Raw genomic sequence first — 16,844 nt, 5'->3', positions numbered from 1 at the left:
ATTGCTATTTCTTTAACAAAGGATATCTAAAAAAAAAATATTAAGCATATTAGATAATAGAAGTAAATTGGAATGTGGTTTAAAATTGTATTCTCTAGCTGAATCATGAAAGAAAAATGTTGGGTTGAGTGTCCCTTTAAGGTGATTTGGGACTATGCTTTGCATGACATAGTGCCAAGCTTGTTATTTATATCTAGTCCTAGATTGATGGGATATGTTATTTAAATTGATGTGCACTATTATCCGTTTACTGCATAGATAAATGTGTAAAGCTTTGTCCGGTTATGGATATATAGACCTTAGCACTTTTGACTTTTCTTGTTTGTTTTTAAAAAATATTTTTAATTGTAATATGTACCAAATTCAACCTCTATAAGTATATATTATTTTAAGTGAGGACTAGATAATCAGTAGAATACCTCTACTGATAACTGTTTCAGTACTGGTTTGGCTATCAGTAGAGGTAATGGTAAATTGAGAGTATATCGTTGATCTAAAAAGGGAGGTAGGAGATGAATCTCTATGACCGATAACAGAGAACCTATGAAATAGACCCCCAGTTCATATTCATAAGTGATACTCCCTTCATGTCCCTCTGACATTCGCTGTACTCTGAGAGGAATCGGCTTCAACAATGCTGAGAAGCGCATATCAACGTAGAAATCTTAGCACAAACTTACTTCACCACCTCCATAGGAGGCAAAGTTTGTAAAAACTGAATTGTGGGTGTGGTGAGGGGTGTATTTATAGGCATTTTGAGGTTTGGGAAACTTTGCCCCTCCTGGTATGATTGTATATCCCATACATCACTAGCCAATTACATGAAAGAAATATGTTCTGCTGCCAGTTAAAAAATTGAATAAACAGTTGTGTTAATGTAAAGTTTTAGTCTGAAGTTTATATTTATAACACTCAGTGTGTGGATTTTATTTTAAATATAGGATTTTTTTATTTTTTTTTAAACCGATTAATCGAAAAAATAAAAATCGGCCGATAAATCGATAATGAAAATGTTAGTTGCAGTTCTATAATATACTCTGTAAGTAAAAAGACTTACTAAATCTCCTTCAGCCATTTTGAAATGGCCGCCTGACCCCTACTTTCCCTAACATCCTCCTCAGCTTTCACTGACTGAAAATTGTCGATCTTGCACGTTCCCGCGGTTCGTACCTTAGAATTACGATTATATCCAATGCAGATAACTTCAATCACAAAACTTGAATTGATCTAGGAACGCTGGGCTGTGGGACCGATGAAGGGAACGCACACTGGTCCACAGCATATAGGAACTGCTATGCTACTGAGCAGTTGTTTTTTTTGGTTCCTTACTAAAATAGCTCCAATTGACGAATAAGGCGCATTGCGCATGAGCAAATCGCGGGAACGCACAGGATTGACAAGTTTCAGTCAGTGGAAGCTGAGGATGATGTCAGGGAAAGGCAGGGTCAGGCAGCCATTTCAAAATGGCCGAAGGAGAGCTAGTAAGTCTTTTTACTTACAGAGTATATTAACATCAAAATTGGGCTACAGTTTGGAGTACTAATCGTTAAATACATTATCTAAATATGCTAGAACATTTTTTGGGATGGCTTGCCCTTTAAGCCAATCAGTGCTGACTCCTATGTAAATCCACAGGCAAGAGAACAATGTTTTCTATATAAAAAAAAAAAAAAAAAAAAAAAAAAAAAAAACCCACCACACATGAACTAGCGCTGTATATTAAAATAAAAAATGGCCAAATGCACCGATATAAGAGGCAGCGGCCTTCAAGGGCTAATAAATTACCATATGAGTCTACCTAGGTTTAGCTTCCAAGAAAGAATACAAAGAGAACAAAACATTTTGATGATAAAAGTAAATTGGAAAGTGGTTTAAAATTGCATGCCCTATCTGAATCATGAATGTTTAATTTTGACTAGAATGTCCCTTTGAAGCAACTAATAGCCTCTCTCTATAAATAAGAATTTTAAAATGGCTATCCCCTCAGCCACTAAATATTGAAGAAAGGTATAGCTAAAAGTGCACTTTTAAATAAAGCTATAGTGGAAGTATGGAGATAGTTGTAATTGTATTTCAGAGTGTAAATAATAATAACAATAATAAATAAAATAGCATTTATTAGAAAAACACATTAAAATAAAATAACCTAAACTAAGGGGCTAACAAATAAGCTTAGGTGCTACATATGATGTAGTGTGCACACTAAAAAAAAAAAAAATGGAGTGGAAACAAAAAAACTAAATTTATGCTTACCTGATAAATGTATTTCTTTCTTGACACGATAAGTTCACAGATCATCTAATTACTATTTCGAATATCACTCCTGCCCAGCAGGAGGTGGCAAATAGCACCAAAGCAAAGCTGTTAAATATCACCTCCCTTCTCTCCAACCTCAGTCAATCGACCGAAGTAAAGGAGAGAAAGGAAGCAACAAGGTGCAGAGGTGTCTGAAGTTTATAACATAACCACAACCTGTCTAAAGAATAGGGCGGGCCGTGGACTCATTGTGTCAATAAATAAAGAAATTTATCAGGTAAGCATTAATTTTGTTTTCTTTCTAATGACACAATGAGTCCACGGATCATCTAATTACTATTGGGAATCAATACCCAAGCTCGAGTACACAGATGATAAGGGAGGGATAAGACAGGGAACCTAAACGGAAAGCACCACTGCTTGAAGAACCTTTCTCCCAAAAGCGGCCTCAGCCGAGGCAAAAGTGTCAAATTTGTAGAATTTTGAAAAAGTGTGAAGATAGGACCAAGTTGCAGCCTTGCAAATCTGATCTACAGAAGCTTCATTCTTGAATGCCTATAGGGAAGACACAGCCCTCATGGAATGAGCCGTAACCCTCTCTGGAGGCTGCTGTCCAGCAGTTTCATATGCAAAACGTATGATACTCTTCAGCCAAAAAGAAAGAAGTAGCCGTAGCTTTCTGTCCCTTACGTTTTCCCGAGAAAACCACAAACAAGGCAGAGGACTGACGAAAATCCTTAGTCGCCTGTAAGTAAAATTTTAGAGCACGAACCATGTCTAAATTGTGTAGAAGTCATTCCTTCTGAGAAGAAGGATTAGGACACAATGAAGGAACAACAATCTCCTGATTAATCTTCCGGTTAGAAACTACTTTAGGAAGAAAACCTAACTTTGTACGTAAAACTACCTTATCCGAATGAAAAATAAGGTAAGGTGACTCATACTGTAATGCCGAGAGCTCTGACACTCTACGAGCAGAAGAAATAGCCACTAAAAACAAAACTTTCCAAGATAACGTAATATCTAAGGAATGCATGGGCTCAAATGGAGCCCCTTGAAGAACTTTAAGAACTAAATTAAGACTCCAGGGAGAAGTAACTGGTTTAAACACAGGCCTGATCCTGACAAAACGATTGAACGTCTGCCAAATGTTTATGTAACAAAATAGACAAGGCAGATATTTGACCCTTTAGGGAACTAGCCGATAATCCTTTCTCCAAACCTTCTTGGAGAAATGACAGAATTCTAGGAATCCTAACTCTGCTCCAAGAGTAGCCCTTGGATTCACATCAATATAGATATTTACACCATATCTTGTGGTAAATCTTTTTAGTCACAGGTTTACAAGCCTGAATCATGGTCTCAATGACCGAATCTGAAAATCCCCGCTTGGATAAAATTAAGCGTTCAATCTCCACGCAGTCAGCCTCAGAGAAACTAGATTTGGATGAAGGAAGGGCCCTTGAAGTAGAAGGTCCTTCCTCAACGGAAGTCTCCAAGGTGGAAGAGATGAAATTTCCACCAGGTCTGCATACCAAATCCTGCGGGGCCAAGCCAGTGCAATGAGAATCACCGACGCCCTCTCCTGCTTGATTCGAGCAATGACTCGAGGAAGAGCAAACAGAAGAAATAGGTATGCAAGACTGAAATTTCAAGGTACCGCCAGGGCGTCTATTAGTACCGCCTGAGGGTCCCTTGACCTTGATCCGTAACTCGAAAGCTTGGCATTCTGTCGAGATGCCATGAGATCCAATTCCGGCTGACCTCATTTGAGAATCAGGCTGGAAAACACTTCAGGATGGAGTTCCCACTCCCCCGGGTGAAAGGTCTGTCTGCTCAGGAAGTCCGCCTCCCAGTTGTCCACCCCTGGGATGTGGATCACCGACAGACAGTAAGTGTGGGTCTCTGCCCACCGAATTATCTTGGCTACCTCTGTCATTGCTAAGGAACTCCACTTCCTCCCTGATGATTGATGTAAGCCACTGAAGTTATGTTGTCCGACTGGAATCGGATAAACTGGGCCGAGGCTAGCTGGGGCCAGGCCAGCAGAGCATTGAAGATCGCTCTCAGCTCCAGAATGTTTATGGGCAGAACAGACTGAGTGAGTCCAAACTCCCTGAGCTTTTAGGGAGCCCCAGACGGCTCCCAATCCTAGAAGGCTGACATCTGTTGTCACAATCACCCAAGAGGGTCTGTGAAAGCAGGTTCCCTGGGAGAGATGATCCTGAGAAAACCACCATTGAAGAGAATCCCTTGTCTCCTGCTCCAGTAGTATTCGTGGAGACAAATCCGCATAATCTCCATTCCATTGACTGAGCATGTTAAACTGCAGAGGTCTGAGGTGGAACCGAGCGAACGGGATGATGTCCATTGCTGCCACCATCAGCCCGATTACCTCCATGCATCGAGCCACTGATGGCCGAGGAGCGGACTAAAGCGCTAAGCAAAAATCAAAAATCTTTGATTTCCTGACTTTCTGTCAGAAAAATCTTCATTGATAGGGAATCTATTACAGTTCCTAAGAAAGTTACCCTTGTATTTGAAACTAAGGAGCTCTGTTCCAAATTTACCTTCCATCCGTGAGATCGCAGGAAGAATAACAACATTTCCGTGTGGGACCTTGCTTGTTGTAAGGATAGCACCTGGACCAGGATGTCGCCCAGATAGGGCGCCACTGCAATGCCCTGTAATCAGAGCACCGCCAACAGAGATCCCAGAACCTTTGAGAAAATTCTGGGAGCTGTGGCAAGCCCAAAAGGAAGAGCCACGAATTGCCTAGAAAAGCAAACCTTAGAAACTTGTGATGATCCCTGTGAATGGGAACATGTAGGTACACGTCCTTTAATTCCACTGTTGTCATAAATTGTCCCTCTTGGACCAAAGGGAGAATTGAACAAATAGTTTCCATCTTGAAGGACGGTACTCTGAGGAATTAGTTTAGACTCTTGAGATCTAAAATTGGCCTGAAGGTTCCCTCTTTTTTAGGAACCACGAACAGATTGGAATAAAACCCCAGACCCCGTTCCTGCATCGGAACAGGGACTATCACTCCCAGGACGGAGAGGTCCCGTACACAGTGTAAGAACGCCTCTCTTTTTGTCTGGTCTACAGATAATCTTGAAAGCAGAAACCTGCCTCTGGGAGGAAAACTTTTGAACTCTAGTTTGTATCCCTGGGACACTATGTCTACTGCCCAGGGATCCTGAATATCTCGAACCCAAGCCTGAGCGAAGGAAAGCATGCCCCTTACAAGGTTCCGGTCCCAGATCGGGGGCAGGCCCTTCATGCGGTCTTTGATTCAATAGCAGGCTTCTTGGATTGTTTTCCCTTATTCCAAGACTGATTGGGTCTCCAGAAAGGTTTAGACTAATCTTGCTTGGAAGAGGAAGCGGAAGAATTTCCCTTGAAATTTCGAAAGGAACGAAAATTACTCCGACGTCCATTTTGCTTGTTTCTCTTATCTTGAGGGAGAAGATGACCCTTTCCTCCCGTAATATCAGAGATTATTTCCGTCAAGCCCGTTCCAAACAAGGCCTTTCCCTTGAAAGGAATCGCTAAAAGTTTAGACTTAGACGACACATCCGCAGACCAAGGTTTTAACCATAAGGCTCTGCAGGCTAGAACAGCAAAACCGGAGATCTTTGCTCCCAGTTTGATAACCTGTAGGGAAGCATCAGTAATAAAGGAATTAGCCAACTTAAGGGCTTTTATCCTATCCTGGATCTCATCAAGGGGAGTGTCTGCCTTAATAGCATCAGACAATGCATCAAACCAATATGCCGCCGCACTAGTGACGGTAGTAATGCACACAGCAGGTTGCCATTGTAAACATTGATGTACATACATCTTCTTGAGTAACCCCTGTAATTTTTTGTCCATAGGATCTTTAAAGGCACTATTCTCTATGGGAATAGTAGTTCTCTTGGCCAGAGTGGAAACAGCTCCTTCCACCTTGTGTACTGTTTGCCAAGCCTCCTTGATAGAGTCAGCTATGGGAAATATCTTTTTAAATATAGGAGATGGAGAAAAAGGGATACCCGGTCTCTCCCATTCTTTAGCAATGATCTCAGAAGCTCGGTCTGGTACAGGAAAAACCTCTACCGAGGAAGGTACCTCAAAATATTTGTTTTGCTAACTGGATTTCTTTGGATTAACTACGACCATAGTGTTGCTGTCGTCCAATGTAGATAAAAGCTCCTTAAGTAACAGACGGAGGTGTTCAAGCTTAAACCTGAAGGATACAACTTCAGTATCAGCAGGAGGAATTACACTGTCAGAGTCTGAGATCTCACCCTCAGATGCTACCGAAAGATCCTCCTCCTCAGGCTTCTGTGAGGGGGCATCCGAAATAGCAACAACTGTGTCAGTAACCTCACCTACTGAATGTCTACTCTTCCTCTTGCGCTTTCCCTGCAGCATGGGAAAGGCAGATAATGCATCAGAAACCGCAGAGGACATGAGAGAAGCGATGTCTTGCAACGTGACTCCAGGAGGAGTTGGAGAGGAAGCGCAGGGCACTGCATGTGTGGGTGATACAAGTTGGGACGCTTGAGGAGAACGCTGCGGCATATATTGTACATTGTCAGACTCCTGAACAGCATCCTCCTTGGAAAATGTTGGCTCAGAAAAAAGTCTATCCCTGTAATTTAAAGTTCTCTCAATACATGAGGAACAGAAAGGGATTGGTGGTTCCACATTGGCATTAAAACACAAAGAACAAGTAACATTTTGCAAAGCCTCTTGGTCCATCCTGATTCACAATGGATCAAATTATAACCTTGAATCTTTGATTAAAATAACAAAACCATTACTGTCTCTTTAAATTTAAACCGTCACCTTTTTTACTTAGGCTGCAGAAGTGAACTAAATAAATAAAATAAACACCTCTACACCTCAGCTTCTTTGCTGAGGTGCCTACCTGACCTGCTACACTGGAGAGTGATACTCCTAAGAAAATGATCCGGAACCCAGCAGCATAAGAAGTGATGCATTTTTCAGTCCAAGAAACGGCCACTTTTAGTAAAAACAAGCGTTTCTAGCCGGACCCAGAAAAGTGTCCCAAAATAAAGTGCCTTTACTTAAACTGGCCCCTTTGTCATTTTTGTGTGTTTGAAATAAACTGCCCACTTTTTCTGAGTGTCTCTCCTTCCCAGAAATAATAAAGTCAGCACTTACTTCCAATTCTGCCCGACAGCAAGGCAGCTCACCAGGTTTGAGAGGTCCTCTCCCTGTGGAAAGGAAAAAAGACTGAGTAATTTTACTCAGGCTTACAGAGTTAGGGCAGCATAAATTACATGAATTACATGGGAGGCGCAGTGAGAATTATGTCCCACAAGTTCCCATTGCTCTAAAGCCACCACTGAAGAGGCTGATATGGACTACGGCTACACCCTAGTGCAAAGCAGCACCATCTTGCACTACTTAAAAAAAAAAATATATTGCTTGAAGAATCTTTTTTCTAAACACCTAACTTTACTTCCTTGCTCTAACGTAGGCAAAGAGAATGACTGGGGTGGGAGGGAAGGGAGGTGATATTTAACAGCTTTGATGTGGTGCTCTTTGCCGCCTCCTGCTGGGCAGGAGTGATATTCCCAATAGTAATTAGATGATCCATGGACTCATCGTGTCATTAGAAAGAAAGGAAGTAAAGGAAAAATGTTTGTAGTCAAATTTGCTAAATGAATCCTCCTTAGTTGCAACTGTATAAAGGAATTCCAAACCATACAAAAGAGTGCAGAATTAAAAAAACAGTCGTTTCTAGAACAACAGTATACAAAAAAGTATTTCCAATGACAGTGTGCAAAAAGCTTTTGACTCCCATAGGAGATAGAAAGCCCTTTAGGTATTTGGGAAAGGCCCATCATACAGACAGATCCCAGCCATGCAGCGTTACTAGGTTTGTCAGGCAGACTATCACTACAAGGGCCCATCATACAGACAGATGACAGCCATGCAGCATTACTGGGTTCGTCAGGCAGACTGTCACTACAAGGGCCCATCATACAGACAGATCACAGCCATGCAGCAGTAGTGGGTTTGCCAGACAGACTGTCACTACAAGGGCCCCATCATACAGGCAGATAGCTCAGCATGCTAAGGCACTCTGGCTGAGCTCTGTAGTAGCCCAAGGGTTGCAGGTTCAATCCCCGGCGAGGTCCACTCAGCCTTTCATCCTTCCGAGGTCGATAAAAATGAGCAGCACCTTGAGACCCTTACGGGTGATTTGCCGCGCTTTACAAGTACCCAATACATACAGATCACAGCCATGCAGCAGTAGTGGGTTTGCCAGGCAGACTGTCACTACAAGGGCCCCATCATACAGACAGATCACAGCCATGCAGCAGTACAGGGTTTGCCAGGCAGACTGTCACTACAAGGCCCATCATACAAACAGATCACAGCCATGCAGCATTACTGGGTTTGACAGGCAGACTCAACTACAAGGACCCATCATACAGACAGATCACAGCCATGCAGCGTTACTGGGTTTGCGCAAACAAAATTTATAAAAGGCAGTAAAAGAGTATGTCTGTATATATCCACTAAACAACCATACAAAACCAATAAACCTAAAAAATTGGTATAATGAGACAATTTGGGGGATGAAATTAGTGTGGTTGCGCGTTAAAATGTTAGCCCATATGGACTATCATAGAAAACTTAGAACGGATAACACAGAAGTATAATTTAATTAGAATTCATACAGATAGCTAAGGAAAAAAATCTTGACAGGAACCAAAATATTAAAAAAAGAGATGATCTTAATTTAATAAGATTAATATCTGCAGTCTAAAAAACATAAAAACATGACACATATCACTACTAATAACATATAATCAAAATTCTAAAATATGACCGGCCAGTCAATAAATATATATTATAGATAGGTAAACAATAATGTACTGGAGTCGCAGTGGTGAAGTCAAAATTTTCAGCTTTAGTATCCTTAAAAACAGTTGTACAGGAATACTGCCCTTCAGATAACAACAAGCTTACGCGTTTCGGCTGTATGCCGTAGTCATAGCTCGTGAATAACCTTCATTACTGATGAGCTTAAAAAAGGTGTAAAAACATTTCATTGGCTGAACGACAGTAACAAGTTTAACTCATTCCTTACCATGTAACTTGTTCAATGCATATAGATCCTATTACTATACATATAACCTGTATTGCATATAATCCTTACTTATATAGTGAAAACAATATCAAGTGTATACCTAATCTTGAAAAGTCATTATGTGAGTGATATTAATTGTTACTTAAATAACTAAACAATAGTTATTGCAGCTTAAGCTGCTTGGTGCTAAATGCATGGAAAGACAAAATAGGCTATGGTTACCTCTCACTTACAGACTTAACCCTACATAACAAATAATGTAACTCCCTTACCAAATTGTGATTTCTATTTATTTGCGTCTACCGTCAACTAGATAATATCATACTACTATAACAATGAATCCCTTAAATCATATTTAGAGTAGGATAAACCATAGAGGCTAAATTAGCCTCAACTACTCTTTACCTTATGCCCATAAAGATTCAGGGATAATGTAAGGGATAATACAATGCTATAAAGAAGATCAAATTATAATTATTTCTTTAAGTTTCTAACTTTGATAAGACAGTGGTGTATGTAATCTAGAATTAAACCAGTAGCTGGGAAATTACTTTTTTATGTCCAGTGGTTAATTAGGTCATAAGAGGAATTCAATCCTTTGGGGTACCTTGTCCCCAATTTGAATATCCAGAACACCTCTTTTTTGGCAAGTGCGGACACCCTGTCCCCCCCTCTTCGCCCTGCATCCACTGTTTCTATTATGGTCCATTTGAAGTTTACACTTTCTTTGTTATGGAACAACTTGAAGTGCTGGACGAGAGGGGTGGTCAGAGTGCCCGCCTTGATATCCAAAAGATGCTCTCTGATGCGCACCTGCGTCTCTCTTGTTGTCATACCTACATACTGTAGGTTACATTCTACACAGCTTGCTAGGTATATTGAAAAAATGCTCCTACAATTCATGCATTTTTTATGATTGTAAATTTCATTTGTAACGCTACTCATGAATCCCTCTCCTGCCAAAAGATGCTCACATGCCTTACATGTGATGTTACTACACCTATATACTCCCTTAAACCTAAGCCAGGAACTAGGTTGTTCCCTTCGGGTGTTCTTTAATTGGGTGGGGGCCAGTAGGTTGCCCATGGTGACTCCTTTTCTAAACGAATACTTGCAACCGTGCTCTACCACACCAGCCAGCGCATTATCTGCTGCCAGCATTTTAAAGTGTTTACTTATTATCTGGCATATTTTATTGTATTGGATGCTATAGTCCGTTACAAAGTACATATCTCCGCTTTTTGCAGATTTGGTTTCAGCTTTTTCCAGCAATTTAGTTCTGTTAGTGGTAGTGACCTCCTGCCTTACTTTCTGTATCTCATACGGCTTATATCCTCTCACCTTTAGGCGTTCTGATAATTGATCTGCATGTTTTTCAAACTGTTCAGGACTACTGCAATTGCGTTTAAGTCTGGTGAATTGGCCCTTTGCGACCGATTTAAACACCTGTTTTGGATGACTGCTCCTGGCGTGGAGTAGTGTGTTGCCTGTTATAGGCTTTCTGTAGACCTCGGTTTCAACCCCGACTTTGGGAATCCTTTAGAGTAAGATCCAAGTCTTGATCTGATATTTATTTAGTTCAAAAGTGAACTCCAACCCAAAGTCGTCGTTGTTTAACCATTCCACAAACATCTTCGCACTCTCCACTGTTCCCCTCCACACCAGGAGCAGATCATCAATATAGCGCCGATAGAATTGAATATTTCTCCTGAAGGGGTTCTCATCTCCATAGATGCGGGACAGCTCCCACCACCCCATATAGAGGTTGGCGAAAGAGGGCGCAAATTTGGCGCCCATTGCTGTCCCGCATCGCTGGAGATAAAAAAAAAACCTCAAAGGAGAAATAATTATGTGTCAAAAGATAGCGCACAATTCTGAGTACATACTCCACTGAGTCATCAGAAAAACCTGTATTTCTCCTCAAAAAGATTTCAATTGCTTCCAAAGCCTTCTCGTGCGGTATGGAGGTATAAAGTGCTCTAACATCGATGGTGAGCCACAAATCAGTTTCCTCCCATTCCATGTATTCCATCAACCTCAAAACATGTGTCGTGTCCTGTAAAAAGCTAGTTAATCTCCCCACCATGGGTTGCAGAATACCATCGAGCCACTGTGAGATCCTTTCAAGGAGTGATCCTATGCCACTCACGATGGGTCTAAATATCTAGTGATTCAAAAAAGTGACTGTAGTAAATAGAAATATTTAAGCATCTAAATATTTCAAATATTTAAACTCTTCCCTCCTATAATCGAAAATAAATGCTATTCTATGTGTAATTCTTATTTATTTTTTTACATAAAAAAACCTATAGAAGTACCAGCTTTCAAACAATCATTCCTATAGAAATATGCATAAAAAATCCTTTATGTATATGGTACATGAAAACAGTCTTCAGAATATGTCTTTAGAAGTTGGCAAGTTATTTCATATGATGTGCCAGAAATTAATATGTAAAAATGATTCAGATAATGTAAAATATTATAATACGTTAGCAGATACCGGTAAATGCATGTTTTTGTAAGCCTTCCTTTTTTATTTCCTTTTATTTGGCAGTGCTCAGAATAAACCAAGTCTTACTTTAGTTATGAGGTACGTTATGCAGGGTCTCCTTGAAACTCTTCTGCTCCTTGTACTTTCAGCGTCCCTTAGAACGCTAGCGTAAGATCACTCTGACCTCTGACCTAAAAATATTCCGTTTGTTGTTCCTTCCGTGGGGTGTTACTGGAAACTGCTTCCCCAAACAAAAAAATGGCACTTCATTGTAAAGATAAATACGCTACGCGTTTCAGCTGTTACTACAGCCTTTTTCAAGCAATTTACCTTGCCACCTCTAAGACATACTTATGTCACGACAAGGCCCATCATACAGACAGATCACAGCCATGCAGCGTTACTGGGTTTGCCAGGCAGACTAGCACTACAAGGGCCCTTGTATGGCTGTATATTGTAACCCTCCGAATCTGAATTGAACCCTGCTGGTTTCTCAAGGCTGACCTTCCTACATGTCTTTCCCTAATTGGATTTCACTGATAACAACTGCAAACCTATGCATTTTATACTAACATTATGAATGTGGCTGGCATTGTTGTAAATTCAAGATCAGCTACTCCAATTATGGCAAATGGTTAGTGGAGTTTGGCTATTGAATACCTACTGCAGTAAAAAGGATGCGGATATGTTTTTAAAAATGTTTACACTTGTCTGTTATATCATTCTATAGCAGCACAACAGAAATGGCTTGTAATCACAAGATGTTTACTTTCCCTTTAAGTCTAAACAAGGCAGCACCTGTTACTTTATAGAAGCTAAACTTTTACAATTATACCTTCAATATTTTAACTAAATATATATATATTTATTTTTTTTTAAAGTATCTACATATTATTCTAAGGCTAATCTTTGAATGCATGATTATATCTAGTAGCATTTATTTACAGTTTTATTATACAATTAACGCAACAGTGCCCCACACACAGTGATAAACTTTGCTAGTAAAGTACAATAAAAATAAAAATAAATTTGTAGGAGAATGTCAATGTACTTGCAACATCACATAAAAAATACTTGCTTACCGATGGGAATTTGTAACAACTGTGTAGCTCTCAGGGCAATGATGCTGTTAATCATTTATACCAGTAATGTCCAATACATTTGCCAGATTTTAAAACCGAGTAACTTGAATGTAAATAAATGACTCTTTTCCTATGTATTAAAGGAAGTTCATAGGTTCAGTGGGATGGAAGAAGGTCATTTGTATCCAGAGCTCAAATGATCCTATGCAGTGCTGGAAACAAACTGCTTCTAATTGAAAGCACACACAGCATGTAACTTGCTAGTGCTGTTTAACCACTTTGTTGCCAAAACACAGTGCAGTAGACATATTCACCAGATTTACACTTATTATATGGTTTAAAAGCAAAAGGAAAAACTCAAGTGAAAGTGTTATATACATTGTTTTACTTGTCTGAGTGATGGGAGTTAATTGTAAAGAAATGTATAACTTATTACAGCTGCTTTCTTCTAAATCAAAGACAAAATAGTTTTTTGTTTTTTGGGGGGACAAATACCAATATAAAAAACAACAAAAAAATACTATTATGTCCATTTAAAGAGTTTAATAAATTAAAGCCAGACTTTATTAAAGCACATGAAAAGTCTTATGATTCATCAGAACATGATCTGCAGAAAAAAAAAAAACTACAGTACTGAGGTTCCTACTTCTCTTTTTAAAACTTGAGATAATTGCACGCAAACACATGTACCACACATACAGGATACAAATATTGTGTATAACTTGCCTATACCCACATATTCCTCTCTCAGTTATTTGCATATTTTATCAAGGTAAGTAACCATGGCAGTATCTAAAAGTCTGGCTGTTTGCATTTGGAATAAATATGCTAAAGGAATAGAAAAAAAAGTTAAAAGTTGTATATGCATAGTATATATCAGCAATTAAGAGCTGCATTACAAATGATTGGCATACAAAATACATTTTTAAAACTGTTGTATTTCCAAAAACTATGCATTGCATTACAACTCAGAAACACTACCCTTGAAAATCTTTGGGTAAAGTATATCTTATCGCCTATGCTGTGGTCAATTAGAGACAGATATAAATAAGCACTGATACTAACCAAACAATCTATGTGTAGAATATAGCAATGTCAGAGTTCAAAATCCTGCAGGATACATTCCAACCTTTTAAGAGGGCAATGGAAAAAATAATGTAAGTTACAGGAAAGCTGGTTTCGGTTTATTTTCAATTTTGTACAGGAGCAGTCTTGCAATCACTGGTTTTAGCTCCATGCACCCACATTCAGAAGGTTACACTGAAGATGATGTTTTCTCACTGCTTCCAGAGCAGCTGGAGTGCATGATGCAGGATTCAAAACACTAACCCTGCAACATTCTATTTAGTAATTTCACTTCTGAAGGTTCTGAATTGTATCTGTTCCAAATTATCCACCACAAAGAAGCTGGAATAAACAATGCTAAAAAGGCTTTTCGAGGGATGTATTGCTAGGTTACTATTCCTCTACCTCTTGCCAATCACATCACAGAACTAGAGAGTTTTTCATAATTATTACAAAAACTTTACAGTAATGATTGGAAACCTTTGTAAAAATAATATTTTACATTTAGTATTGCATGTAACATGGAAAGAGAAGAAAATAGAAGTGTACAAGCAACATTTATTAAAAATACATTGATTTACATAAAATAAATTAATACACATAACTAGCCACACTTGCACCTTATTTAGTATTTTATTTGTCTAATACCAATTTAAAGTCAAATAACGTAAACAAAGAAAAATGGAAGAATACTATTTTAGCCCTAATAAAAACAGAATTTTAACTTCCAACAATGCAAATAATCTGGGTGCACAAGAAATAACTGTGCATGTTACCAGTATTGAGGTCAGAACACTGTTTATACATCACTGTTCATGTGTGCCAGGCGCACAGGTAGGAACTGCAAGCAAGTCATAGTAAAACATGTCTTACTAAGTAATGTATTAGAGGAACATAAATGTGGAAATGGAGAATGTTCTACTGCACTAAAGCTTTTATTGGTTATTTAAAAGCAATGTGTATATTTAACCCCTGCAAATGGGTTAAAAACATTGCTAAAGTCAGTGCCAGAGCAACAAAACACTTTTAGGAGCTAGCTTCTAGACGAGAACTAAAAAGACAAGAGGCATGTGTGTGTAGCCAACAATTGCCAACTAGCTCCCAGTAGCGCATTGCTGCTCCTAAGCCTACCTTGGTTTTCTGTGTAACAAAAGGATTAAAATTAAAGAGAACAAAGAAAATGTGTTAACAGAAGTACATTGAAAAGTCTTGTAAGATCCTATGCTCTATTCAAATTACGGAAGTTTAATTTTGCACTTTCATATCCCTTTAAATACCTGTAATCGATTGGTTTTATTTTAGTTTTCAAAATAGTATATTTATAGTATATATATATATATACATACAAAATAACAAGAGTATTGCATTGAGCAATGATACTTTTTTTATTGGACTAACTATACATTTATAAGTTAGTCCAATAAAAAAAGTATCATTGCTCAATGCAATACTCTTGTTATTTTGATATCTAAATCTCTGGACTAACATGGCTACTCCAATCAACGTGACTATGGAAGATACTATATACATACACACACACACACACACACACACATACATACACACACACACACACCATAATGAAATGTTGTACTACCAACATATTAACAACCTTTAGTACAGTAGATAAGAACCAGCCATTCCAAAGCAGGAGACAGAGGAAAGTACAGTAAGGCCAAGTCCACAATATAATCTTATATCTGGGCTTGCTCATTGCAGCTAATGGCCTATATTCACTAAACATTCAAATTACTCTCCAGAGAGACACGTCTAGTTTCCATTACACCATGGCCAATCAGCACTCCAAATGTGAATGAATTAGGCTAATTAGAATATTATAAGCATTAGAAAACACTGACTAACTGGAGGTGTCACATGAATTGTCAGTAAAGTCAGCACGGTGTCAGATCTCCACTTTAAACCGTCATAGCTCACCCAATATTAAATGTGTAACTATCTTTAAACCTATGTGTACAAAGAATGTACTGTGCATGCTGAGGAGCCAGATTATTAAATATGAACAACAGTTTAATATTGCAATCAGCGAGATGACAGGGCAACAACTTTAGTGTAGTTTTTCGAAAATACACAAAATACTTAGGTTCCCCAGGCCCGGACTGTACCTGAAGCGGGGCGAGTCCTTCAGACACTCTTCAAAATCCACAGCGAGCTTCATATCTACGGCCTGGAACGGTGTATACGAATGTGCGATTGTGCGGCAGATGGTGTCACAAGCAGCATTTAATACAGACAAGAAGTCAGAAGCCGCAGTGTATCTTTGTGCATGGCCCAACTCCTATTTCCTCCTATACTCCGCTACACAACAACTTGCTCCAAGATCTACACTGCAAACTGGCCACTAATCCTCCAGCTTCGGGCCCGCCTCTCTGCCATAGCTACTGGATGAATGACAAGACATGTAACCAATGGCAGCTCGATGGGGACAGGGCCACCGAACTGTAGGGTGCAGCTGGTTGCTAGGGGAACACTGGGATGAGTCAGTATAGAGCAGATTGCTATAAGGAGGGCCAGAGGCCTGGGAAAGGATAGGGCGAGGTAGTACGGGGATTAACCCTGTGCAAGGACTTCAGGAGATGAAGCAATAAACATTCTAGGTTACTACTACAATCCTTTGATTTATTGTGTATGCTAAATTGAATAAATTGTGGCAGGCGGAGAAATAATCATACTGTTTATAAGCTTTTTTTAATTTAAACCATTAATTGTATGTGCCGCAGCCAAAAAAGCAGCAGTTTTTCTGGGTCTCCAGACATGATTTTGAGGGTCAGGCAGAGTCACTCATTGTCAGATTGTAATAGTGTTACTACTGTTA

At 39.3% G+C, this 16,844-nt stretch overlaps 1 protein-coding gene across 2 annotated transcripts in view; it reads right to left on the bottom strand.

Annotated features, from left to right (window-relative positions):
• The window catches only part of ACAP2 (ArfGAP with coiled-coil, ankyrin repeat and PH domains 2), a 379,535-nt gene extending 363,141 nt beyond the window's left edge, over positions 1-16,394 (bottom strand). The window contains exon 1 of one of the 2 annotated variants that reach the window (XM_053710199.1): positions 16,135-16,394. In XM_053710199.1, coding sequence (XP_053566174.1) covers positions 16,135-16,187 — 53 coding nt within the window. In that variant the 5' untranslated portion in view covers positions 16,188-16,394. The remainder of the gene's footprint in view (positions 1-16,134) is intronic. The other variant, XM_053710201.1, reaches the window with a different exon arrangement.
• Between the last annotated feature and the right edge of the window lie 450 nt (positions 16,395-16,844).

Source organism: Bombina bombina, chromosome 4 (genome assembly GCF_027579735.1).
Source record: "Bombina bombina isolate aBomBom1 chromosome 4, aBomBom1.pri, whole genome shotgun sequence".
Classification (NCBI taxonomy): Eukaryota; Metazoa; Chordata; class Amphibia; order Anura; family Bombinatoridae; genus Bombina; species Bombina bombina.
This window is presented reverse-complemented; position numbering and strand designations above follow the sequence as displayed.